Source organism: Pelecanus crispus, chromosome 3, assembly GCF_030463565.1.
Source record: "Pelecanus crispus isolate bPelCri1 chromosome 3, bPelCri1.pri, whole genome shotgun sequence".
NCBI lineage: Eukaryota > Metazoa > Chordata > Aves > Pelecaniformes > Pelecanidae > Pelecanus > Pelecanus crispus.
Genome location: NC_134645.1, coordinates 52,013,573 through 52,039,733, shown reverse-complemented (window position 1 = coordinate 52,039,733; position 26,161 = coordinate 52,013,573). Strand labels below are relative to the sequence as shown.

At 37.1% G+C, this 26,161-nt stretch overlaps 1 protein-coding gene across 7 annotated transcripts in view; it reads left to right on the top strand.

The window, feature by feature from the left end:
- AFDN (afadin, adherens junction formation factor) overlaps positions 1 to 26,161 on the top strand; it is a 133,709-nt gene that overhangs the window by 24,172 nt on the left and 83,376 nt on the right. For 4 of the 7 annotated variants that reach the window (XM_075707119.1, XM_075707117.1, XM_075707116.1 and 1 more), the window contains exons 2-6: positions 15,092 to 15,287; positions 16,896 to 17,008; positions 18,535 to 18,698; positions 20,140 to 20,300; positions 21,312 to 21,469. In XM_075707119.1, the coding sequence (XP_075563234.1) occupies positions 15,092 to 15,287; positions 16,896 to 17,008; positions 18,535 to 18,698; positions 20,140 to 20,300; positions 21,312 to 21,469 (792 nt within the window). Of the gene's footprint in view, positions 1 to 15,091; positions 15,288 to 16,892; positions 17,009 to 18,534; positions 18,699 to 20,139; positions 20,301 to 21,311; positions 21,470 to 26,161 lie in introns of those variants that run through there. The other 3 variants (XM_075707120.1, XM_075707118.1, XM_009478891.2) reach the window with 3 other exon arrangements.

Here is a 26,161-nt window from a genome sequence, read left to right as displayed (position 1 = left end):
TCGGGGTTGGGGGGGAGTGAATGGGCGGCAGTGTGGTGCTTAGTTGCTGGCTGGGGTTAAACCACAACACTTGGGCATATATCTCAGCTCCATTGTTTAAAAAATTAATGGTGATTTCTGACCAAATTTCTTTTGACAAAAAGATGCTAAAATTGGTCTTTATGCTTGTACCACATGATACTTTTTTCTAGATTATTTATGCTATTATGAAGAGAACTGCAAAGGAAATGAGGAGTTTCCTATGTAATCAAGTGGTCAACTGCTGTTTCCTCTATCGGGAACAGCATTGGCAATTGCTCAGAGTTGCTGCATTTGCATTGTTGTCCTGAGCATGGAATAAGAGGCTCTGAAGCAGTAGGGGGGAGAGAGAAAATACAGCAGCCGTGGCTGAAATACTGCAATTATAGAAAGAGAGTAGTTTTTTACTCCCACAGTTACGAGGTGCTTTTGAGTGCTTCTTTGTTTTAATGACTATTTGGTGGCACAATTAAATGTTACTCTTAGCAGGTTTAATTGAGCTTTTTAAAATATGTTTAATGAACCCTATCTTTGGACTGACTTTCTTAAATATGACCACTTCCTCAAATCTAATTTTATTTTAATAATTTTGTTTACTTTCCTCTTCTGGCCTGTTTTGTTGAAATGATGCTACTGTGATCTCTGCAGGACATTGGAGACTCTCAGGACTGTAAAACTCTCTCAGTGTTTGTGTATGGACAACATCTGATGTAGTGTTTTGCAGAAGGTCTCTTGGCACCACTGAGTAATTCCTCCACCATTTGTGTCATTCCTACTTTAACTGAACCCTTGTCAGTATTGTCTTTTTATGCCCAGGATGTGAAAAGTATTTCAGAGGCTAGTGTTAGCAGCTGGTAATTGTAGCTCTAACGTACTCTGTACTCAGTGGCTCCTGACGTTTTGCAGAAAATGGTATTTCCAGTGGAAAATAACATCACCTTGGTATTTGGTAACTTTAGTTATTATTTAGTTATTTTTAGTTGAAATAATAGAAAGCTGTATTTATTTTATGCAATGCTGCTCTTAGATGCTGTGTCCTCTAGTATTATAAGCAAAAATATGACTTATGTTCTCTTCAGTTAAATTATTTACTAATTGAAATATAGCCTGCTTTTATTTTAATAGCCTTTCTTAGGCCTTTTATACTGAGTTTCAAGTACTGTATTACTTTCATAATGGTTTGTTTGCTGAGCCTTAGACAAGTGAAATAGATGTTTAGATAGGGATGATGGAATATCTGAATTTCTATAGAAAACCAAGTTATTGCTGCTAGATGCTGTTAAAGCTAGCCTCTAACATACTTCAGTTGGTTGGGGTTCTGGATCCACAGAGGCATTCCTTGCTTCTGTAAATTATTGTTGTTGGTTTTATTTTGAGTGCCAGTAGCTACACAAGGGAAAAGTATGAGGATGAGAATTCATATTTACGGCTTAAGCTAGTAAAATGGCTTTCTAGCAGCAAAAGAGTGCTCCCCTCACCCCTTCTTCAGTTGAGCAGTTTTTTTTAATCCCTCCTTTATGCCGGCATTGGGTTTTACGTGACTCCATGGTGAAGTTCTTAAGAAAGCTGAGGGACTAGGATTAATTCTCTTTGGGCTTTTCTCTCTGAACTCGCTCATTAGAGTTCACGGAAATGCTTGTGTTGAAGCAATTGAAATGACACGTAGCTGGAGGGGGGGTAGGTAGGGAGAGGGAAAGCCCCTTCAAATGTAACTGCTAGTTGCCATTGGATTAGCTTAATGTCATACGCTCCCTCACCACCACGTACAAACAGGACACGTGGAGTAATTTTTCACCTAAAGTAACCTTCCAGTAATCAGCAATTAGGAACTTTCAGGGAATTTATTTCTAGGTCGACGTGAATAGTACATTCCATGTTCTGTTCTGAAAATAAAAATGTGGAGGGTATGTAAAAGAAGAAAGTGCTCACGTATAGAGATTTTCTTGTTAAATGAACCTCTTTACAGAGCGAGACCTTTCAGACTTGCTTTCAGAACTTGCTTCCAGTCTGGCAAAACATACAGTATTGTAGGTGGGAGTGAGTGTGGAACCCAACCCCCTAGGAGAAAAGGAAACTGGTAGGTAATCGGAAGGTAACATGCTGCTTCATGAGAAGAAGGCTGCCAGCTGAAGTACAAAGCGTTAAAGCCTATTGTTATGTTGATAGCTACACCGTGTCTTCTCTTTCAAATCTAAAAGTAAACAGAGTAGCGAGGGAATAAAATCAGAACCAAAACAATATTTTGGTTGTGCAATTACCTTAGTAAGAAATATGTTTATATGTTTAGCACTGCTTTGAACTAGCTTTTGGGTTAGAAAGGAGAAGCTTGTTTGTAGTATGAGAATAGTCAAAAGAAAGCTTCACAAAACAGTGAGGGCAAAATCACTTACCAGTCTGAAGATATTGTAGATGGTGTTGCTGCAGAGAAAGCCCTTTTTTAACTTGTCAGCAGTTGTTTCTAAATGCAACTAACTGAAGCTGAATGTCATTCACCAAGCACAGTGCTTGATGAAATTGTTGCCAAAGATTATACAACAGGATTAAGTAGGATTTGCAGAGAGAAGGCTATCAACAGATAAATTTCACCAAAATATTACAACTACTGTAAAGATTTTTTTTTTCCAAGCTATCTGTGCCCTTGGCAGCCCTGTCAACCAACACTAAGATACCTGATGGCATTAATAAGCTGCTTCATAGGTTTTAAGAAATTACCCAGTTCCTTTAAATACAAAAATAAACAGGTCATTGATTATCAATGATAATTCCTGGAGGGGTTTTTGAGTGACAGAATTTAAAAACTTTTTTTTACTCTCACCTGTTCGGAAGTTGCAATGTGGACCCAGTATTTCTTTTAAATATATTCAAAAAGGTTACAGTTAATGCTTCTAATCATGTCTAAAACTGTATGGTGTTTTCACGTGTAAATTTGGCTATCTGTCTTGGTTGTATCTGTAGTGAATGAATATCCTTTTTCTGGATGTATGGTAGAAGTAACTAGAAGGATGTCTTAGCTTTTTGTGTGTGTGTGCTGAAGATGAAGCTGCATGTAAGCACTGAAGTTGGGCATCTTTGACTATGACACAACTGAACTCACTAAATTTCATTCAACAGTACAGATTTTGAGTTTGGGTTTTTTACAGAGCTAATATTGTAGATGTTCATAATTATATAGCCTGAAGTATGGTTGTTTTGTTCTTAAAAAGTAAAGGGGAAAGTAAGTATTTCAGGTAGAGAGGAAAAATAATAATAGCTCAAAAAGAGGTTCTTCTACCTATTTCCATAGTATTTGTTACAACAGAATTGCATTTTAGGCTACGTTTTGAAATGGTATTATTCCTTCAAACCTGCTTGACTAACCTAATTTACTTGGAAAATAACTTTTTGAAGTCCAGTCAAATGTTGGATTTGAATCAGTATGGTCTGGAATGTATGAAATTAATGATTGTAGACCGAATTCCAAGACAGTGCGACAGTAATTGTACAACTGGAACGAATTTAAATGTTGCACATTAGTGTCTCTTGAGGTAGTAAAACGGGTAATAAGGTTAATGAAGCTGGCAACAGTCCGGTGCAATTCCTGTGCTATCACATTGCTTTTTGGCAAGATCTTGACCTGCTATAAAACCTTTAGCAATGTCAGTTTGGCAGTGAGCTCTTAACAGTGCTGTGAACAAGAGAACACAGATTGAGAGGGGTTTTTTGCATTTGGGACCCCTTTCTTCCCAAATTTAGGTGCACAATAATTGTAGTCCTGCCTACTTCTCGTTTTGCCAGATAGCATCCTCTTACATCTTGTTTGGCTGTATAATTCTTCATATCCATAGCTACCCTAAGGTCCCCCAGAAAAGAAGTAAATACTTTGCTCCTCTTAAAATGTTTTTGAAGTGGGTTCGCCCGATCTCAGAGGATAGAGTGGGACATTTAGGTCCAGTCAAGAACAGGTTTTGTGTTAAGGTAAGGGTCTAAGTGCATTTTGGTGTTTTGTGGGTTTTTGAGTTTCCTTTTTTTGTTGTTTGGTTTTAGGTTTGGTGGATTTTGGGGGGTTTTTTAAAGTCTCCAGTTTTTTTTACATAGATGCCCTGCTGCAGTTTGTCTACTCCAGGAGGATCAGGTGCTTGTTTCCTATTAGGCTTGTTAGCATTCCTACTTTAAACTCCTGACTAATTAGCCTGGTTGCCAGAGCACTTGCATGCAGAGATCAGATAGCACCAGCCTTTTTCTAGTTCAGTCAGTGTAGCTGGGTGTCTTAACCCTGTATAGTGCAGATTCCAGCTCATCCCACGAGAGTGAGAAACTAATGTAACACAATCAAGTTTTCTCATTGCACAGTAGAAGTTGTGTCACTCTTCCCTGCATGTGTCAGCAGAATAATAAATATGGTATTTACATTATGTAAAAATGACCCTATTTTTATGGTTTCTTTTGATACCACGTTGCATCATACTAAAGCTTGATACTAAAATAGTAAAAAATGCAGTACTGGTTACAAGAAATTAATCCAGACAGCTGTTTATTTAAAGGATTGTTGCTATCACATTTTTTTTGTCATGCAATGAGAGTTTATTTCCTGTATTTTCGGTATACAGGTTACACTGAGAGCAAATAAAAATGAATACTATGTCAGGTGGCTGAAGTGAGGGTGGTTTCTGAGCTGCTCTGTGTATTGGTTAGTGTCAGCCTATCAGTGGGTAGCAGCTTGTCAGATTTGGTTTTTAATTGATCTATTGGTTGTTAGATTGAACCTTCAGCCCATGTCAGGAACATGACATTGCCGCCGTATGTGGTCAGATAGAGACAAGACATGAGATTTACTTTCCACTATGTAGTGTGTGTACTTCTGGACACTAGAGAGTCCACATAGGAGGGAGATGTTAGGAATAATTTTATTTGTGCCACATGTAATAAAACTGTGATCAGCTTTGGGAAGGACAGCCACAAGAAACTAGGCTTCATGAGTTTGATTGGTGGAAATGCTTGTTTCAATAATGCAGATTTCTGTTGTAAGTACATCAGCATTTCTGTTAGCGATATCTGTTGGTTCTTGAGTTAAAATTATCTTATCAGTTTTTACTAGTTTCACTGAGCAATTTGAAAACTAGTTGCACTGTCATTTTTAATGGATTTAAGATTATTCCTAGTAAGTTCCTCTACCGGGGTTTTATTACAGAGGAAAACAATTTGATCTTTTTAAATTGTAGAGAAAATTTCATGTAACTCCAGTATCCAACAATTCTTGCAGTATGCCTGTTATGGAAATGCCCTTAAGACTACAATATTCTAAACTTTAGTTTGTGACTTCAGAAAAGTTGTTTCTTTTTCTAAATGTCATGTGTAGAAGTGGCTTATTGCTGTGCTGTTATTGTCTTAACTGGTCCTTCAGAAATGTGTAAACACTGCATGAGAAAACAGAAATACAATTAAGTGTTGCCTGGGTGCTGTCAAGTCAACCAGATGCGCTGCTGATGATACCATGCTGCTGAGCAGGTGTGAAAGTGAGAGCAGTCAGATTATGTTGGATGGATGAGCTGCTGGCTGCTACATTTCTGCTCCCTTCTTTGGTCTGGTGCTTGTCTGACCTGTGCAAAGATTTCAGGCATGCCAAGCCTACATAGCCTGAAACAACAACAACAAAAAAAGTACCTGCTGGCTTACAATGCGGTAAAGTCTTCCTGTATGTGCTGATGCTAGTGCAAAAGTGGGAATAAAGAGTCTAGTTTGGCAGAGGTTGCTGTTTCATGGTTCCTTCAAGTTAATACAGGGTGCCAGCAGAAGGACAGCGTCATCCAACTGCTAGCTCCGACAGCTTCCTCCACAATGTGTGGAGTGGGGAAAAAAAAATTCCTTCTGAGTTAGTTAACCTGATTCATGTTGCTTTACAGCTGCAGGATGCTGGTGCTTGGCATAAGGGAGGAGGTGGGAATAAGTTTCTCGGTATGAGGAAGGGCTTTCTGCAGCAGCTAGATTTTCTGTTGCTTTGAAGTGACTGTGTGGCTACGCTTTTAATGTTAAGGTGAGTAAGGGCAGTCTTTTTCTGTGGCCTGATTGATGCCTGAAGATGCTTAAATACAGGGGTTGCAGCTCGGCAGGTTGGCAAGTAGAATGCCAATAAAAAATCAGACTTCCGGTGCCTGAGCTTTCATTCTCCCCCTTACAGTTTTCCTGTTGTGTTTTGGTTTGAGGTGGGGGTAATAATGTGTTCCTCTTCCTCCAAATCAGACTATTTAAAAGGAACTGTCTTTAACACAATAAATAACACAAAGTATTCAGATTAAATAAATCTCTTTTAAAGACATATCTGAAAGAAGCTATAGTGGATTGTCTGTACTTCTAATTTTTCTTCTCAAGTTTTCTGGAGCTGTTTATAAGCATTTGGGTTTTAGTTCTGCAACAGTGACAGGTTGTAGGTAAATAGCAGAAAGTGATGTATTCTTGAGGGCCATCACAATTTGTTACTTTTGCTCTTGCTTTTAAGTATGTCATGACTAATTCAAAGTAGGCTTTGTTTTGGTTTTGACTAGTTTTTTTTTTTTTTACCTGGTTTCAAATATGATTGTACTCTGCCTGTATCCCTGTTTTGTTGTTAGAGACTTTAATGGTATTTTGACAGACCAAATGTGTATCAATTACATTTCCTCTTTTTTCTGTCATGTCACCTCCTTCAAACAAGTCTCCAAAAAATAACTGGGGTTTTTTTCTTTTTTTGGGGGGGCATGTTTTCAAAGTATCTGTTGACAGTGACTACCAGATCCTCAGTGTTGTGGTACTGGGAGAGTCACTGAATGGCTGTTGTATCAGCATCAATACGGTTTATAAAGGGGGGTCTGATTTAATCAGGGGGTATGACTTAATCTCCTGTAGCTTTACTTGTTGCATTTTGAATGTAAGCAGTCTAATGAATGGTTAAATAGTTACAGAACTGTTGGTAGTGCTCATTGTTGAAAATATTCTTGTTTTTCATTTAACTGTTGTAGATCTTATTTTGTAAGGACAGTCTACATTTTCTCTGGTTAGTTGTGAAAAGTTAAATGATGCTGTCCACTGCAGCTTAACAGAAAGTATCCTGCAGGTGGCAGCCAGTTGCTGTGTGTTGCAAGTGCTGTTAAGATTTTCCCAATCATTTACTGTCAGTTTGAAAATTAGAGTTAGAAGGTTAAGCCCGTAATGCTTTTGAGGAGCACTCTGGCAAGATTTTTGTTTATTTTTAAATGGTAGCTGCTTCTGGAGTCGTAGGTCTTGCTTGAAGACACTTCATGTTGCTTGTACAACAGTGTCTTTTGTAGAAGGTTATGAAAACTTAAGTGTTTTCAGCATGAAGCATGATTGATGGCTGCATACTGAGTCTGGTGGCTTTGGCAAAATACAAATCTGAAATCAACTTTTTTGTTGTTTTGAAGTAGGTAGGAAATATTCTGGTTCATCTGCCTCATGTAGATGGGTATGTTCTGAAGTTTAATTTTTTGAACTGTGAGGTGTTCGACTCACCAGGAAAATATTCAAGATTACTGTAATGTTTGTTTCATCCCAAAAGCTATTATATTAATCAATCTTGCTATGTGGGCAGATAGGTAATGGGAAGTAGGGAGAATGCATATAAGGTATACAGCTGAATACTTATGTCAGTGATAATTAAAGGTTCATATGGGCATTCAAGCTGCATTTGTGAAAGTAAATCCTTTTTTAGGGTATGTGTTAGTTATATTTAGAGACATGAATTTTGGCCTTTAAGATTTTATTTGTGTAGCATTTGTCTCATACTGCAATGGGTTTTGCAATGACTTCATTGCATTACATTTATATTATAAAAATATTTGTAGTATCTCTTGTTTCTTGATCTTGAGGCTTTGTCTCATATTGTAGTGGGGTTTTCTTCAGGAAAGATCTTGTTTTCTTCAGGAAAATGAAGAGGGGATTTCATTTAGTTACGCTCCTTGTGTTGTGGGTTATTGATAATTCTCTCTGATACAAAGCTCAGCTGTTGGTCCTGCTTTTGTGAACATTACGGTGTGCGTAAATTGTGGCAGAATGAGTCATTCTGTAGTGGAAAGTCTTTGTTGATTCAGGTGTCAAATGTTTGGAAGAGGAAATAAAGCTGATGAAAATGATTTTTATAGGAGCTGTTTTTTCATCTATTTTGTTCTTCCTCTCTTCTCTTGGAACCATTTAGGGTATTCTGTCATAATCTTGAGGCTGCACTTTTTGAAGGTATCTGAAAAACAATAGCTTAGCAAGAACATTGCTTTTCTCCACTACATGAAAAACAGTTTATAATAGTTAACAGGGTTGGTGGTTTTTTTTTTTTTTTTAAAGACTATTTGGAATTCCTTTTTAATAGTTGGCTGTAGAGTCTGTGTATGAAAATATTGTCTATCCTTTAGTTTCAAGTTGAGAATTCACTTCTGGGAATGTATGCTAGAAACCTGAACCTCATGTAATTTCAGTGCTTACTCCCTTAGTGATTTAATGTGTTTGGATTTTAAAATCTTGTAGGAATGACTTTTTAGTATTCATATATTCATTAGAATTGCAGGGATCTGTTGCCTACTCATGGCTTTTGGAGAGGCAAAGGAAGCAATTCCATTTTACTCTGTAGACTGACAATGGGTCAGGTACAAAGGCGTTACACGAATCTTTCAGAATATCGTGCAGTGATAATACTGTTGTTTGGCTGACCTGTTATATCAATATTGTGAACTGTATTCATTTGAAAGCAACTTGTATTTGCTTTAATTTTAATTGTTGCACTGTGGATTGGTTTTACTGTGATTTATATTCTATTAGCAAAACTCCTGAGCAACAAGTTCGTGTACCTGAATAATAATTGCAGCTTAGTTAGAAGTTAGTCTTCTGTAGGTTTTTGCCTGTAGAATTTGAATGGGGCAGGAAGAAAGATGTGACATTCTTAATGCTGGTTTTTGGTATTTTCTAGAAGCAGTCATGCAGAATGTTACTTGCAAGGCAAACAGTGTTATCAATGCTGCTAAAAGAGATCAAAGATAGGCTCTTGGAGGGGTTACAGATGAGGATTTCTGAAGGGAAACTTGTAGATTCTCTACTGCTCAAGAGATTAAATAGTTTACTAAATGGATAGTGTGTAATATGCTTAAGTATTGAAGTATGTATTGCTTTGTGATTTATATTGGTGGGATAGTAGTTTAAAAGCCTACGAGTATTCTTTGCTTGGCTTGTGGGAATAGAGATCCTGATCTTCTCATTTGTTGCTGTGTCCTATGTACTGGGATAATACTCCCTCATTACCTCCTCTGACACTTTAAAGGAGGGGTTTCCTTTCTCATGCACAAGCATGGCTATGGATTACTGCTCCTGGATATTACTGCTTTGTTTGCAGAAGCCTCTCTGATTCTTCAGGAAGTCCAGGTTTCCCTGCTACAAATCCCACTGTGTCACCGTTGCAGACTTTTTCCATACCTTACTTATAGCACATTCTTCTTATCTCTTTCTACTTGTTTTTCATATTCATTCTTGATTATGTTCTCCGTGTGTAAAAATAATGGGATGGTTGGAAGAAAAAAAAGAGCTGTTTTTCTGTGGGGATTTTCAAATAACCGACATACTAAGTAACTCGGTCTTCCGTAACTGTTAACACTTTTAGTGTGTGTATGTAACCAGCCTTTGTAATCTGAGACCAAAGCTTGAGATGCTCTCCTCTGCCTCTCTTACTTATTTGCGCTTCTGTATAATATAATTTCAAATGGGTGATGTTCTTGATTATTCATACTTTAAAGCAGAAATACCTACTTAGTAGTAAGTAACTGGGAGCTAGATTTAAAGATCAAACAAACCATTTTGAGAAACAGGAATCGCTTTGCTGAAGCTTCATGGAAAACTGTGATGACTGATTTGAAAACTTGTATGTCACATTTTCAGTTTTAAATGTGACTTAAGTGATCTGTGAGACTCTATTATGTATTAAAGTTTGTTTGCTTCCTGCTTTTGTAGTGTTCTTTTTCAGTTGATGATGGTCTGAGGTCATTGAGGAGGATGTCAGAGGAGGGTGATAGCACTGAGAATGCAGATGTTTTCTAAGAATGTTTCATCAAAGTTTTTCACAAGATTTTGTAGAATTTTGCAGTCTTTTGCTATTGTGAAAGTTGTTCTTTCAAGTGTACTATTCTGATGCTTTAGTGTGGTTTTATTTTCTTTTTCTAAAGACACACTTTTGGAACGTTTAACCTGTTGGTTTTGAAGTAGTTACTGCCTGTCATTGTCTTTATGCAAAAAGTCGTAACTAAGTAGTTGAAGCACTTTTATAATTTATTTTTTGTGCCTAATGAAGAGGTGATATGACTTATTTTTGTTTGTAAAACCAAGAAACAATGTTTAACTGGCAATTTTTTATTAAGTGAATTGGAATCTTCTTTTGAGTCGGATATACTTTTGGAAACTACTGTAAGTTCTGATAGTGATCATAAAGCATAATTAGGCTTTGTATTTAAAGAAAATGTTCTTTATGATTTAAAAGGCCTAAGAGCTGACTTTTGCTAGGTGGTTTAAGAAATGTGTTTTGTAGTCTGTATGGTCAGAATTAAAATTCTGTGAAAATTGACTACTTGTGTAGCCAAAGACTGTTCTGTATCCTCACATTCCTTCCTAGGGAGCCATGGACTTGCACCACAGATAGTTAAAATATCTAAAATGTGATTAGATGAGGAAGCTAAAATTGCTTATGATGTATATAAATTCCCAAGAGGAACTTAAAAGAGCTTTTATACACTTATGTAATTATTCACTTTTGACATCCAGAAAACATTTTGACTTCTTTTTGGTAATTTATAAATGGCAGCTCTTATCTTTAGAGAAAGATGGTTTTAAGAGACTTGCCAATCTTTTGGGGAGATTTCTCCACTTAGAAGTCTACGTTAGGCAGTCACAGATATTTGCATATCTACTGGATTTAGGGCAAGTGATTTTTATTCTTCAGCCTCTCCTCTTGACACAAGTACATGTTATAAACTGCAGTGAACCTACCTGGCAGACTTGACAAAGAAATTCAGAAGTGAGCAAGTTTGAGGATGAAATTTACCTGTCAAGAATAAACACATCAGTGCAGAGTTAGAGTGGAGAGTGGAAATTTGTGTGATGTCTGTCTTCTAGTCTTGATGTGGGTGGTGGCACGGTCTCTGTGTGTGTTTTGTTACTGATCTGCTAAGCGTGTGCACACATGCACATGATACATAATAGTGATGAAGACTGGGGAGGTGGTTGGGTTTTGGGGTTTTCTTTCCTTCCTTTTTTGTCATCTCCTATTCTCCTAATTTTTTTGAAATGTGAAACCAGTGACTTCTCTATCACTGAACACTTTTATTTAAATACTGTAATACTCTAGCAGTGCCCAAAGGAACATTTTGGCACTTACTGCAAAAGAAACATTAAAGTAACTAGAGTTTTACACTGGGAAGCGGTAGAGCAGTGTGATGCAATTGCGCTCTGTCTGCCTGTGTGTGTGTCTCTAAAACTTCGGAAAATTTGGGGGGGGGGGCGGGCATGGCCTGTGAGGACAGAACACGAGCAGCTGCCATAGAAGAGGATGGGGGGAAATGGGACAGCCAGTGGTGAGTGCATTCAGTTGTTTTCACATCCAGATTGTCAAAGCAATGAAACAAAACTCAAGTGCCAATTCTTCAGAAGAACGTGTTCCTTTCTTTTCTAAAAGGAAAACAAATCTCGCTTTATATTAACATCGTTATCTTGAGTACTCACAGTGCAGTTTTGTCACCTCTTTGCTTTGTTAGTGTCTGGAAGTAGAAATAAGTTTTAGCAATAAAACTTTAAATGTAATAACAACCCCCTGGTAGTTTAGAGAGCTTCTTGAACTGTTTTCTAGATCTTCTCTGAATGGATCTGTGTTGTGCTCCTTTGCTCTTGAATCTCTGCTGGTATTGCTATGTTGTTATGGAGAATTAATAAAATCTATAGGATTTAAAAGCATGGCTAATGGACAGTGGAATGTGTTCTCAGTAAAATAGTCTCCTCTCCTTAAGAAAAAAAACCCCAAACAATCCAACCTGGAACCTTGTCTGTGTATAGGATCTCACACAATACTTAACTCCTGAAAAAGAGATTTGCAGTGTGCTCATTATCTCTCTTAATTCTTGCTTCAGCAGTACCTTTAGATGGTAGTGGGGAAAACCTTGTGTAAGGGGAAATAAATGTTATAAATGGGATATGATTATGCTTCATGATGCTTTTGCAGAAAGCTCATGTGTCATCATCTTTTGCAACCACCACCAAGTGGATCAAAACCTTATGTTGGTTATAATAATAGTCATGGCTGTTTTGTGAAGCATCATGATTAAGGAGTATTTACAGAAGAGGCAACCATTTAAATTGGTCCAAAAGTGTGTGGGATATGGCTCACAATGTTACCTGCGAGAAGGCTCTCGTTTCTTGCAGGAACTGCAAAATTGTCCAACTCGATTGGAAATACAGCATAGCTATGCTAGGGAAGCTTGTTAAAGCTAAAAGAGGCAACTAGTAGCAAAGTAGTTGCCACCTGCCAAGAAGTAAAGATGTCGTGCTGGAGGTACAGACCAAAAGCATGCCAGCTATCAAGGGAAGTGTGAAAGGAAGCTGGCATGGCTGAACATCAGGCAAAGATAGTTATTAGAAAGCTGAAGTAGTATCCAAATGAGGAAAATTGTAAGGATATAAAATCTGGCAAGTAGAATATAAAAGCATAAGATAGAACAAAAGAATTTGAGAAATAAATTTTGAAAAGTCTTTAATAATAACTGTCTTTCAACACGTAAGTAGTAGCTAACCTACCACAAGCCATAGGGCCACAAGATGATCACTTTATAAAAGAAACTTTCAGAAGATAAGATGATAGCAGAAAACCTTTGCTTTGCATCTGTGTTCATTCTTGAAAATCTTGGAAAGGTTGCCCTGCCAAGAACCTTTTACAGGTAACTTCTCAGAGGAACTCTCTCTCAGGTCAGCTTTTGTTAAGAGTTTCGAGAACAAATGGACAACACGAAAGCGAGTTGCTAAAACCAGACAATGTTCATGCAATAACTCAATAGAAAGTGAGGGATGAAGTAATTTTACTATTACTGGTACATAATGACTCCTTTAGCTAGACACCTTTAGGTCATTGGATATAAATGCAGTGTGAGCCTAGTATTAAAAGGGCATTTACTCAGGATGGTGGCTGTGCTGATGAGAAACTACAGTAATGTACAGATTTCATGGACACGTGGTAATTATAATAGATGGTGGAACGGTCAACAAAGCTTTGTGAAAAGAAGTTGTGCCTTAAACTTTTTGGAGCTCACCAAAGGAGTTAGCAAAAGTACATGTAAGGGAATTCCAGTTTGCTGTGGTAGGTAGGATTTCCAGAAGCCATTCGGTAGCCTTCTGCATGAGAGAGGTAAGCCCTCATATGGGTAATTAGTTAATAATTAGAGATGGATAATGAGAGACAAGAAATGAAGTGGATAGGATGCTTTGCAGAGGTGAGGGTAGAAGAATCGAGACCCGCTTTTGAATAATTGCAGTTAAGCTGAAGTGAGGCATGTGGAACCTGTAACTCCTTGCAGGAAGGAACACTAGTTTGGGATTACAGTAGATAGTTCTGTGGGAACACCAATTTAGGCTCAGAAGGATTAATTCTATAAATTGTAAGGATAACAACAGAGAATAAACCAAAATCAGCCATTGTCTAGGTCCACGGTGCATTTGTATTTGACTGCTATATTGGTGCAGGCTTGGGAACACCCTGGGAAGAGTGATGCTTGCTTCTGTGTATGTCTGTGTGGCTGAGATGTTTGTCTTAGTGTAGGTTTTAACACTGGTTGTTGGTTGGTTGGGTTTTTTGAGGGTTTTGTGGGGTTTTGGGGGTTGGTTTTTTTGGGGAGTTGGGTTTTTTCCCCCCAGAGGTCTTCTGAATGATAGGGTAGCTTCAAGAAATATCTCAGGTTCTTTGCCGTTCAAAGAAATGTTGAGATGTGTTTTGTGTGATGAGGTGTAGTACTGGAAAGGGCTGTGCTTAGCATGACTCTACCCCTATATTCGACACCTATTTCAAAGCCTCTAGAAAGTGAAGACCGGAGCAGTGATTGTTAAACTGTAGGGTAAACTTGGCAATGTCAACTAGGGCGCTCGAATCTTCTTGGTGCCCCATGGGTGCTGGGATTTATGCAAGGGGCAAGAGTTGGCCATGTGGTGACCACTGGGGAAGTGCAATTTGAATTTGCAGGTGGTGTTCAGGCCAGTAGTGGAGCTGCATGAACAGCCAATATCCTCATGCAGTTTGGTAGGCTGGAGTGGAGGACAGGACTCTGATGGCTAAGGAAAATATTTGAGGATGTGAATTTACAATAGTTTGAACAGAATGTTGCAGCTGTGGTTTAGCCACCTCGTTAACAGTTGTAGCCCCTTTCTTCCCTCCCTTTTGCCTTGTGTTGGTACTGGAGCTTTTCTTCCCTCCCAGAGTGTTTAGGGAGCTGTACCAAAGACTAACCTTTCTGAAAATATAAACCAAAACAAATCAAATTATTTAGCTTCCTGAACAGGCTGTTTCTGGTACAAACAGATGCTGACATAAGAGAGAGGAGCGCGTGAAGGGGGAGAAAAAGGAGAGAAAAGATGATGCTACGATTGCTGTGACAGAAAGCTGTTCTCTCTGAGACACGTTGCTGTTCCTCGAGCATGTTTAGCCTGCACTCTTAGAGACATGGGATACAGGGGCCTGCTCTGGGTAACAAAATATATTGAGATCAGTCTCAAGATACATTTCTGGTTTCAAAAAAATTTTTTTTATTAATTATCCTTCAGGTAAACCTGACAATAGCTGTAAATTTTAATACTTAAAGATTCAAGTTTTAACTGTTTTCAGGAATATAGAGTACTTAATTTCTTTTTACAGAATATCCGTGGTTTTTCAAGTTTATGGTGTCCTAGTTAGCAAATTCTACTGTCCTCAAAATTTTGAAAACCAGTGCAATATTTGAATGTCTCATATTTTCATAATACATTTGTAACTAATAAATAATAAAAGAACTCAACCTTACAACTGTTAGCCAGCACTCAGATTTGTATTTCTATTTCTTTACAGGATCTGGAGTTTCATGGAGTAATGAGATTCTACTTTCAAGACAAAGCAGCTGGAAATTTTGCAACAAAATGTATCCGTGTCTCTAGTACTGCCACAACTCAAGATGTGATAGAAACTCTTGCAGAGAAGTTTCGACCAGACATGCGAATGTTGTCATCCCCTAAATACTCGCTTTATGAGGTGCATGTCAGTGGAGGTTAGTATTTATTCACGAAGTCTTTCGTGCATCTACAGCCACCTTCCTATCCACCTCCAGCCAAAATATCTTTTAGGTTTGCCCCCAGCTTCTGAACCACATAAGACTTCGGTTTTTTGTTCCTAAGTACATTGCCACTAATTGTTTCATGGGGGAGTGGTATTTCAAAATGTAAGTAACACATATCAGGCCTGCAGTTTCTGTAAGCTTTGATTACAATCTATTAAATGCTATACTTGACATCCTGTTAGTTTGTTGACATTTATGAGAGTTGCTATTTTTAGGACTAGTAGGTAAAGACTAAATTTGTAATGGGAGAACAGGAGTGTTAAATTGGAGCACTTACGAGTACATCCTCAGTTCTTTGATGTTGTGGGCCTTTGATAGGTAGCCTTATAATGCATCTTCCTTTACTGCTAAATTGGGGGAAGCCACTGTGTTTCTTAAACAGATCCTTTCCTGCTACTTGTGAAGAACTTCGATATCTAAATAGCGTTTTGATGGTGCTAGCATTTGTGTCTCCTCACCCCAGTAGAAGGGTTCAGGTTGGAAGGTGGTAGTGTTTGTGTTGGTGGTGGAGACAGGAATAGGAGAAACTAGCTTTTTGTCATGTTTTTTTTCTTTTTTGTACTTCGGATGCTTACACAAGTGGTTTAACTACCTTAAATTCTGCTTTTGAAAGACTGAGAATAATTTAAGATAGAGAATGGAAGTTTATTGGGATATGTGTCACATCTGCGAATGATGATGTGAATTATATGGGATTAGGGAAAAGTGCATGTGTCATCACTTATTTAAGCAATGAATAGTATGTGTTTTTTCTGCTTTAGCACTGTACCTGTAGTCAAAATGAAATGGTATCCTTTGCAGAGCAAATTCCTGTTGCTTAAAACGTGGCTCATAAGAGAGGCACCTCATTCAATAGGAGTGTTTCTCATTAAATAAAATGTAACTGCAAAGACATCATTGCTGTGCTATGTATATGTACTGTCTCCTACTTCTAGAAGGGAGATCAAATGGCAAAATGTTCAATTTTTTTTAACCACTCTCTTTAAGATTTTTTTCATATACTTAAAATAGTTATAATACACTCAGTATACTAAATGAAATGTTGTCTAGTATATATGCATAATGGATTTTTTTTCATAATTTGGTTTATTTTTGTGCAGTCTTTGCACGTATTTGTGCAGAATAGTAGTCCCTGGGCCACAATCAGACTGGTTAAATTTAAAATAAGGAAAATGAGTATTTGGAAGTCTCATGAAGTTATAAAGTTTGAAACATTATAACTGTAGATGTAACTTCTCCTCCTGAGTGATAATCTTGTATTCCCAGACTTCAGTTCTGACAAAGGAGATATGCAGGACTATTTTATGTGGACCTGTAGCTTATGTAGATAGAAGGAATGCGCTTAGGCTGGTTGCTGGAAAGGGGACATATATTTCTGCTTCCCCAGGCTTTCTGTCCCTATACTCAACAGGTAAACATCAACTGATGTGTACTGTTCAGCAAACCCTTTGGTTTTTTTTAAGAGCATAACTTGTTTCTAAATATCTTTGCTCTTGAGGTGCCAAGTAACTGTTACTGCTTTTCATTTTTTTGAAGAAGAAAGAAGATTAGATGTAGATGAAAAGCCTCTTGTTGTACAATTAAACTGGAACAAAGATGATCGAGAGGGAAGATTTGTTCTCAAGAATGAAAATGATACACTTCCTCCAAAGGTGAGTCTTTAATGAGTATGCTAGTGGTAACAGCAGTTTTGAAATGTGCGGGCCTTGCTTATATAGCAAAACATAATTTCTACTTTTCTAATTCCTGAAAACAACTGCTGCTGCTGACCTTTGATATCTAGAGCATGTCTTTTTAAATAGTTAAAATGCATCTTCGCAGCACAGCATTTTTGTGATCTTTCAGATGGCTTGTGGTGCTTTGATCTGTGTAGCTGTCTAGTACTGGAGCATATAATGCCTGGAGAACTTAGAGCTTGCTTTGTTCTAATATGATGAATTAAAAATTTCCTCAAATAGTATATGATGCCAAACACCTAGGGGGTAATCCTACCTCTTGCAGAGCCTTTAAAAGGGGATGCCAGAGGGATTTAAATAACTAAAAATTATTACCTCCCCAGGTAACATTCTGTTTCTTAACAAAGCTGATGGGACCCTCTTTCCTTTTGGGGAGGTTTTTTCTTTTTTTCCTTCCAAATGCAAAATGAGGGACATGTGAACATAAGCAATACAAAAGCTTTTTTTTTTTTTTTTTAATATTAGTCATTTAAACATTAAATTAGATCAGACTTTGGCTCCTGAAGTCATATAATTATATATATTATCTCTAACTTGGATGTTTATAGCTATGGAAAACATGCTCTTTAGTGTGGGCTATTTTCAGACAAGTTTTTCATCTTGGGCTAAGCACTAAATTTCTTTTGCTCTTGGAATTAGAGCTTGTTAATTTTAAAGGTGCTTTGGGTGTAGGTACATGAGCTGTTCTTGCACTACGCTTTTGACTACGGGATACATTCATGTTAGAGGTGGGGAGAGAAAATTAATGATGCCTTGTATTACACCTACCAGGCTTGCCATTCCTATTCATTGAATTAAGTAATCTACAATTTTCCTTCTCTGTCTTCACTTCCTGATAGAAGCAAAAAACCCTGCATCTTCTTTCTCTCATCTTCTATTATTTTCTCTACAGAAGGCAGATGAGCCTAGGATTACAGGTATCTTGTGTATGCAAGGAGCAGGAATTGGAGAAGAAAACACTGGAAGGACAACTCAGGAAAATACACCATAGGGGAAATGTCCTCTATAATGTTTTTCCTTCTGCAGTTTATTCTTATCTGATGCTCCAACACAGTTGTCTTGAAAACAGATTAAGTGCAGTCTCATTTTGTGAAGTATTTTTACTGGGAGGCAGAAATGTGTTTTGCAGCCTTCAGTTAATCTTCAAGGCCAAGTAGATAGTAGGCATTATTCAAGTAAAATTCTGCTGTTCCTTCGCTTTCTTGAGTGCAAGGTGCTTAATCAGTTCATACTTGCTTTGGAAGATGAAATTACTTTTGCCTTCTCTGTTATCTTGGAGAGTATTAGTCCCATCCCTGTGTAATGGAGTATTGTTGTCTGGAGTATTGGTTTTGTGTTAGTGATACTATGTCTTAATCAGATTTATCTGGAAAGTTAAAACCAATACTAACTTTTCATTAGACTAAAAATGATGGAAGTTGTTTTAAACTGATTTATTTCAGAAGGCTCAGAGCAATGGCCCCGAGAAACAGGAAAAAGAGGGAGTAATTCAGAATTTCAAACGAACTCTCTCAAAAAAAGAAAAAAAAGAAAAAAAGAGGCGTGAAAAAGAGGCGTTGCGACAAGCATCAGATAAAGATGATAGACTTCTTCATGGGGATGATATGTAAGTGTTTTAAACTTTGATCAGTTCATATAACCTACGTCTTACTTTAAAGGATTCCCACTCTCTACCAAATAAGTTGTTGTTCCTTTCAGAATTAAGTAGTTGACATGGTTGCAATGTCATCATAAACCAAAATGTGATGGCAATTTCTGTGGTTTGTATGTACATTTTGCCTCAAGGTTTGTCCCTGCTCACTGCAGGGGGGTTGGACTAGATGACCTCTAAAGGTCCCCTCCAACCCAAAGCATTCTATGATTCTATTCTAAATAAGCTTTTTTCCCATCTTTTTTTCTTTTACAGAAATTGACACATGCTTGGTGACATGCACTTTCCCCACTATGTTTATTTTTGAGCGTTTACTCTGGAGTGGGTTTATTTCTCTCCTTATGTTTGATTGTTCTGTCTTTTGCCAGAAAAATGAGTATGTGTAGGTGTTTGCATTTGACTTGCCACCTGACTATCAGTTTGGTTTTCTCCGAGATGTATTTTGGTAGGCAGTCTTCTAGGTTCTTCGACTCCTGCTCCCAAATCTGCTGCACCTTATCAGTTGAGACAGGGCAGGACATACGTTAATCCTTGTACAGAAAACTGGAGCACAGGAGTCAGGCATGAATAACTGTATGTAGAACTAGAAAGTTGAGAAGGGTCTACATTAATTTAAGCTTTGTCTCTGTACTAGATTCTATAGGTTTCATATGTAATACACCAGAAAAAAAAATCATTAATAGTGGATTTTTAACATGGAAAGAAAATGAATGATGAATACTTACTAATGGATAACAGATTCTCAGAGATGAAAGAAATTAGTTGACTGGTTGACAAATAATAGATGATTTAGCTGCTCAGCTTGATTTTTTTTAATTTTTTTTTTCTTTTTTTGAGTTCGTGATTGTTTTTCATACGTGTGGTACTGCTCTGCATGGTTATGTTTGCAATGTTCTTCAGATGTCAGCATGATCTTTCCAGTATTCTGTGCTGTTATTTAGCTTGATCTTAATTTTTAAAAATTAAAATAGAACTGTATTTAAGTGCGTTAGCAAAAGAAAAAGCATGAGCTGCAAGCACATGCTAACTCTGCTTCCACATGATTTGCAATATTGTAAATCAGAATAAAGTTAGGTGTATAATGTAAAGTTTCTTTAGTGCCTTCCCCCCCTCCCCTCACCAAGAGGTAGAAGGCCTCTTTTTTTTTTTTTTCTTTGAAAACTAGCAACCATCAATACTTAAATCAGTTGTTCTCTATTTCAGGTGAGCATGTGTACATGAACAGTGTTAATCCTAGCAAAAGTGAAGTTCATGTAGAAACCATCTTACAATAACTTAATTGATCTCCTGTGTGCATGGATTCTTCTTGGCTTTTATCCTTCATGAAGTGATGAGTATATATGTATTTTAAGCTATTAATGACAATTTTTTCTTTTTATTTAAACTAACTGGGCAGCGAGAATTCTCGCCTTGCAGCTGAAGTTTACAAAGATATGCCCGAGACCAGCTTCACTCGCACAATATCCAATCCCGAGGTGGTTATGAAACGGCGGCGACAGCAAAAACTGGAGAAGAGAATGCAGGAATTTCGCAGTTCTGATGGCAGACCAGACTCAGGTACTTAGATTTCTTCTGGTTAAGTTGTAAACAGTAAGCTGTTTACTGAGAGAGTATTTTTAAGGCCAGCAACTCCTGTAAATTTGGTTTCACTTCTGCTTTCTCCAGTGTTTTTTCTACTTCATGGCTAATTTATCTATGGTGTAACTGAATGAAGGATTTGTAGAGGTAAGATTCCACAGCAGTGTGTTCTGTGACGAGTGAGAGTCAAATCTTTCAGTGATGGGCAGATTGATGCGAGAGAATATGCTCGTTGATCTTGCTAACAGTGATAATCTGGGAAAGAAGGAAGGACAGAATTAGACTTACTAAACTGGCAAACTGAGGAAGTCTTCTGAAATACATGTCATTCATTTTACTAAGAAGAAGCTGAATGACCTGAATTTAAAAATGCAATCAGTAGCACAAATACAGGATGGCAAGGAGTAATTGTTCAGGTCTGCACAAAGGGTTCTGGTAGATTTTATGAATATCAGTGATCAAGTATTTCACGTTCTTGGGTGTGGGTATACAGCAACGGTGCTTGTATGAACCTCAGTGTCAAATGAACGAATGAAGCGATGTTAGTACTGATAAAACCTTAAAGGCTGTATTCTGTCCATGGGAGAGTAGTGAAGAAGGAGTTAGAGGTGTAGGAAATCACCTGAGGGAAATCTGAAATGGGCTTTTTAACGAGAGGGGAGATTCTTGAAGGTCAGCACAAACTTGCTGTCAAGGTGGGAAAGGTCAGTTTTTCATTCAGTCATTGTCACTGTTTCATTTTAACTTCAGGTAATATTAAGAATGGTGAAGCACCTGCTTGGAGAAATTACGAAAGCATCACTGGAGGTTTTTACCAATAGTGGAGACAAATTTATTTCAGGGATGCTGTGTAACTTTTCTTGTATTAGTGGATTGACTAAATGATTTCTGAAGGGGTTTGTTCTTACGTTCTGTTAGAAATATAATAAATGGCTGCATGTCTGTCTTTTTATTCTCTGGTAGCATAGTTAATTAAATTTTGTTTCCAAGGTGGGACACTGAGAATTTATGCAGACAGTTTAAAACCAAATATACCATACAAGACAATCCTGCTGTCGACTACGGATACTGCAGACTTTGCAGTTATTGAAGCACTGGAAAAATACGGTCTGGAGAAGGAAAATCCCAAGGATTATTGTATCGCTCGTGTAAGTGAAGTTACTAAGTCACAATTTTCTCATGCTTCATATTTGATTTTGTTCCTTGCAGTATCTTTAAAATTAAATGGAAAGACTCAAGTAGTTCTGCGATTAACTTTTTTTTTTTTTTTTTTTTTTTTTTTTAAAGCTTAACAGCCTCAGGAATTCTGAAGTGATTTGTCAGGTTTTTTGTTTTTAAAACCTAAATCTTCCAATCTTACTAAATTATTACTTGCGGCACAGATAAATACTAATAATGAAAGTAACATTTCGGTATTTGGCACTCTGTTTTTATTCCATTAAGTGTGCTTATGGTTCGCAGATGTATAAACTAATAGTTAATCCTGTGGGTACCTAAATTTGTGCTGTTTGTGCACAAAACTATTCCCCTAAACTAAGAGCGTCCACTCGGAGGCAAAAGTGGTGAGTCCAAACTCCCTTATAAAAGGTATATATTATATGCTGTTGCCTTATGCCTTTCAGTGGTAGCTTATGCTCATTACACTTCAGAAAAGATTAAACATTTAAGTGAAACTTAAGCTTATTTTCAGAATTTAATTATTTTAGCAGTTCTAAATTAATTGTATAGAAATGCTGTTTCTTACAGGTATGGCTTTATCAAGAAGTCCCATGGGCAGTACTGATTAAAGGTTACAAATTTCTGCCCATATCGTCTTCTGAGACTTGAAAACAATTGATCCTTGTTTGAGTCCAATCTTTGATAACATTTCTTGCTATTAGTTGTCTAATAAACTCGGATTTATTGTTCCTTAAAATGATGAAAGAAAGGTAAATATGTTTCTCCTCATATGGTGCTCTCTTCCCCTGCCCCTTCTCCAGTGCTTAAAGTACCACTGGAAAACAGTAAGGAAGCTTATTATTTGCTATTCCCTGTACTTTCTCGCTCCTCTAAAGGATGTGGATGTATCTTTGGTCTTAAAGTTGCTTTCTGATTTGTGTTTTATCATATCTTTGAGTAACCTTAGTGTCTACTTCTGCTGTGCTTACAGCCTTTAGTAGTATAATTAGCTGGGAACTGACATGTTGCTCCAATGTTCTTCTAATTAGTAATAAGGAAACCTTATTACTTTTGTAGTTTTGTAAGTATTCATAAGTATTGCTTTTGTAGTTTTGTAACAGTGAACTAATCTTAGGTTTTTATTATTTCAACAGTTCTGTCTTAGTTCTAGACATATTTTTAATGAAGTTCTGGACATTTTATCCTTGTCTTCATTAACCTGTAATTGGGGTCCCAACTGTGAAAGTTAATTTTACTTAATTTCAGTAAAATTTTATGTAGGTTTTTGTTGTAGAGGGGTATAATTTAGTCAGTAATAGGGGTTTTTTTTTAATGACACAGCATATTAAAAATTGATTCTCAGTTTTGGCTGTGAAGTATTTTCTATGTGTAGTTTTAATTATGACAATTATCTTCATCTTGTGGGTTCTATAAATAAAATTCATGATTCTCAGTCATTGATCTCATTAAACAGGCTGCTGACTTGACATGCTCATTTTTCTGCTGGTTTGAGAGAATTGTGAGCTACAGCAGAGACATTGTGACTGAATTTGGAAGACAGTTTTGCATCAGTCTGTTTAGTTCAGAGTTAGAGGGTATTATGATGCATTATGAAATATTTATATCTTAGGGAATTTATTGAACTGATTGCACGTTTAACTGGGAAACTATTGCAAGTCACTGTTGAGGTGGTGGTGTTCTCTCTCATTTCCCCTTGTTCTCTGATGTTGTGTGGGGATGTTTAATGTAGGAAATAGTCTGAGGAATGTTGCTTTGATCTTGGGAAAGATTAACAAAGTCTTTGCTGTGAAGCAAATTGATTTAAATTAGTTTTCTGGAAAGCACTCCTCGAAAATATTTTGTCTTTTCTGAGCAACACATCTTCTTGATAAAGTGAGTTTCTATACTAATGTAAGTTCTATGCTTATGTTTACATTTGACATGTGTGAGTGGTCTTCACTGGCTAATAGCAGATCTTTTTTTATACATTTAAGTGTAGAAGACCTTACTGTTTTGCTCACCATAATTCATTGTATTTGGCTGAAATCTACTTGGCCTTTCTCAGTGCTGCTGCTGATACAGTGCTTGGGTTTTAAATATGATAATCCTTCCTTTATTAAAAAAGTTGAGTATTTTCAACCTAACTTTTAAAATCTTGTTTTGGCCAAGTATTTTACGAAGTTGCATTTCCTTGCTGGAAACATTTAAAATATCCTAGTTTTAGCTTGATGCGTCTTTCGTCTCTGTTTTCTTTTTTGGAAACTCAAAAATACACAGCTAAATAGGTGCCATGGCCATTGGTACTCCTTTACGCTGAAATCTCACAGCTGTTCTTTACCCCTGGTGGGCTTTTGCCCCTGTTCTTCTGACACTTTACAGTGTTCTGTGGAAGACAAATCTGTCTTGCACGTGTTCCTGTTCTTTACTTTTTCTTGGCTTTAAAACAGTGTACAGTGGAACATATAACTTCAGTTTCTTATTGGTTGGAATTTAATCAAGTAAATACAAGTTTGTTCCAATATATGTTTCGTTTGTTTCCGTTTGCTTGGTTTGAGTTTCCCTGAATAATACGGGGTTCACTGCACATCTCTCAAGATGTCAAATTAATTAGACAGTCTTCCAAGCTACCTCTGCACATTCACTTAGGGCATAAGACCTGAGGCATGCAGCAAACCAGTTAACTCTTAAAAGTAGAATCTTGATTAGACTTTTGTTCTAGCATGCTTTTATTTTTTACTCAAGGATAAGGCATAAATAACTTTGTAATTTCAAGCAAAAACGTGCAGTTCATGGTGATTAGTTTGGGGTTTTTCTTTGTGTTTTTTTTTTTGTCTGTTTGTTTTTAAGAAATAGACATTACAGACATAGAATCATAGAATTGTTTAGGTTGGAAAAGACCTTCAATATCATCCAGTCCAGCCATTAATTTAACACTACCAAGTCCACCACTAAACCAATTAAGGGTGAGTAGCAATTTCATGTTTCCTGGCTTGGTGACTGGATTATTTATAATGAAAGTAAAAACTAGGAATCATTAAGATTGGAAAGGACCTCTAAGATCATCATTCCAATCATCAACCCAATACCACCATGCCGACTAAACCATGTCCCCAAGTGCCACGTCTACCCAACATGAGGCATTAAATATTTTTTAGCAAGTGCCATTGTTTTCTCCCCTTCCCACCCCCCACCCCCGGGGCATGTGCAGAGCCTGTGTTCCCAACTTGTAAGGAAAATTGAGGATTAATTCATTTGAATAAACAGATATATTAAAACATACAGTAGATAATGAGGGGTTTTTATTTAAAAAACATTAAAATGACAAAATAACTTATTGAGGACCTGTTGTAGTGTGGGTTTTTTTGTGTGAAACTTTTGCTAAGGATAGATCTGATAATATGCTCTGTAGCTATTACTTACTACAGGAGGCTTAAATATTTAAGTATTATCTTCTCTTACTTGTTTATCCCAGCCAGTGCCTTGGAATTTAAGTCCTAAGTTGCTGTGGACTTCATTTGAATTTATTAGCTTGTATTTTCTACATGTTTCAATGCATTTTAAATGAGTAAAGATAGATTGGAATGACTTTATGATAATTTGTATATGCTCATGAACACAATTATGACGAAGCAGAGTATATTCTTCCTAATTATCTGTTATGAATTTGTTTCAGTTCATAGGTTGTCAGCTGACAACATGCTTCCAATACTTGTGATCTTAAGCTGGTTTTACCCATCTCCATTTCCTATGCTGTTGCAGAAATCAGTGAAATGTCTGTGCCTGATCTCAGCAGTCTGTATGGATTCAAATTCATGAAAGGATAATTAACTGCATCTTCTGCTTTTCAAAATGAAAGCAAATCTTTACCCATGAGCCAAAACCCAATCATAATATAAACTTGTTCCCATGTTTTTCCATAATTCTAAAATGTAGGAATTTCAGCTTTGTGGGTGACACTGAGGTAGCATTCACCTAAAACAGAGATGTTTTCTAAAATGGCTTCATCACTATTAGAAGCCTCCTGGCCTGCGTAAGCTCAGCTATGGTGTTTTGTGTTTTTCCGCAGGTTGGGTCACACACTTTTTTTAAGTGAGGTATGTCTGAGTTACCGGCTCACGCTTCTGAGAGACGGGAGGAGTGGTAACTGGATGAGAGGAGGAGGGGATTAGTGGTTTTGTGACCCCTCTTCTCTAAGTTGTCTAGTTTACCATTGCTGCTGTTAAGCCCAACACCAAATACAGATGCTCATCTGATTTGCAAGGCAGAAGTAATATCAGGGTCAAGTAGTAGCACCTATGTATTTATATCTCATCTGTCCTCTAACTTCACTGCATTTGGGTTTTCTTTGGTTTGCTATACCCCAGTCCAGTATTGGTCAGCTCCTGGTATGCATGCTGTAGCCTGTAGTTCTTGTGTTGTAACTAGTTACCTTCTGTCTCGAGGGCTTTGGAATTTAAAAATTGTTGCTTGTTGAATAAGGCTTGAAACACAGTGCTACTTTAATTAGCTAATCAAAATTATCCCGTAGGTATAATTGATTTTAAAATCTGAGATGTAAAATAGAAAAGAGTGGTTTGGCAAGATAAGATTTGAGTGTAGATGTGTTTCTGTTTCCGTTCAGTTTATACATTTTAATGTTTTCGTCATTTTGTAATATCTTGTTTGTTTGAAAATCTAATTAA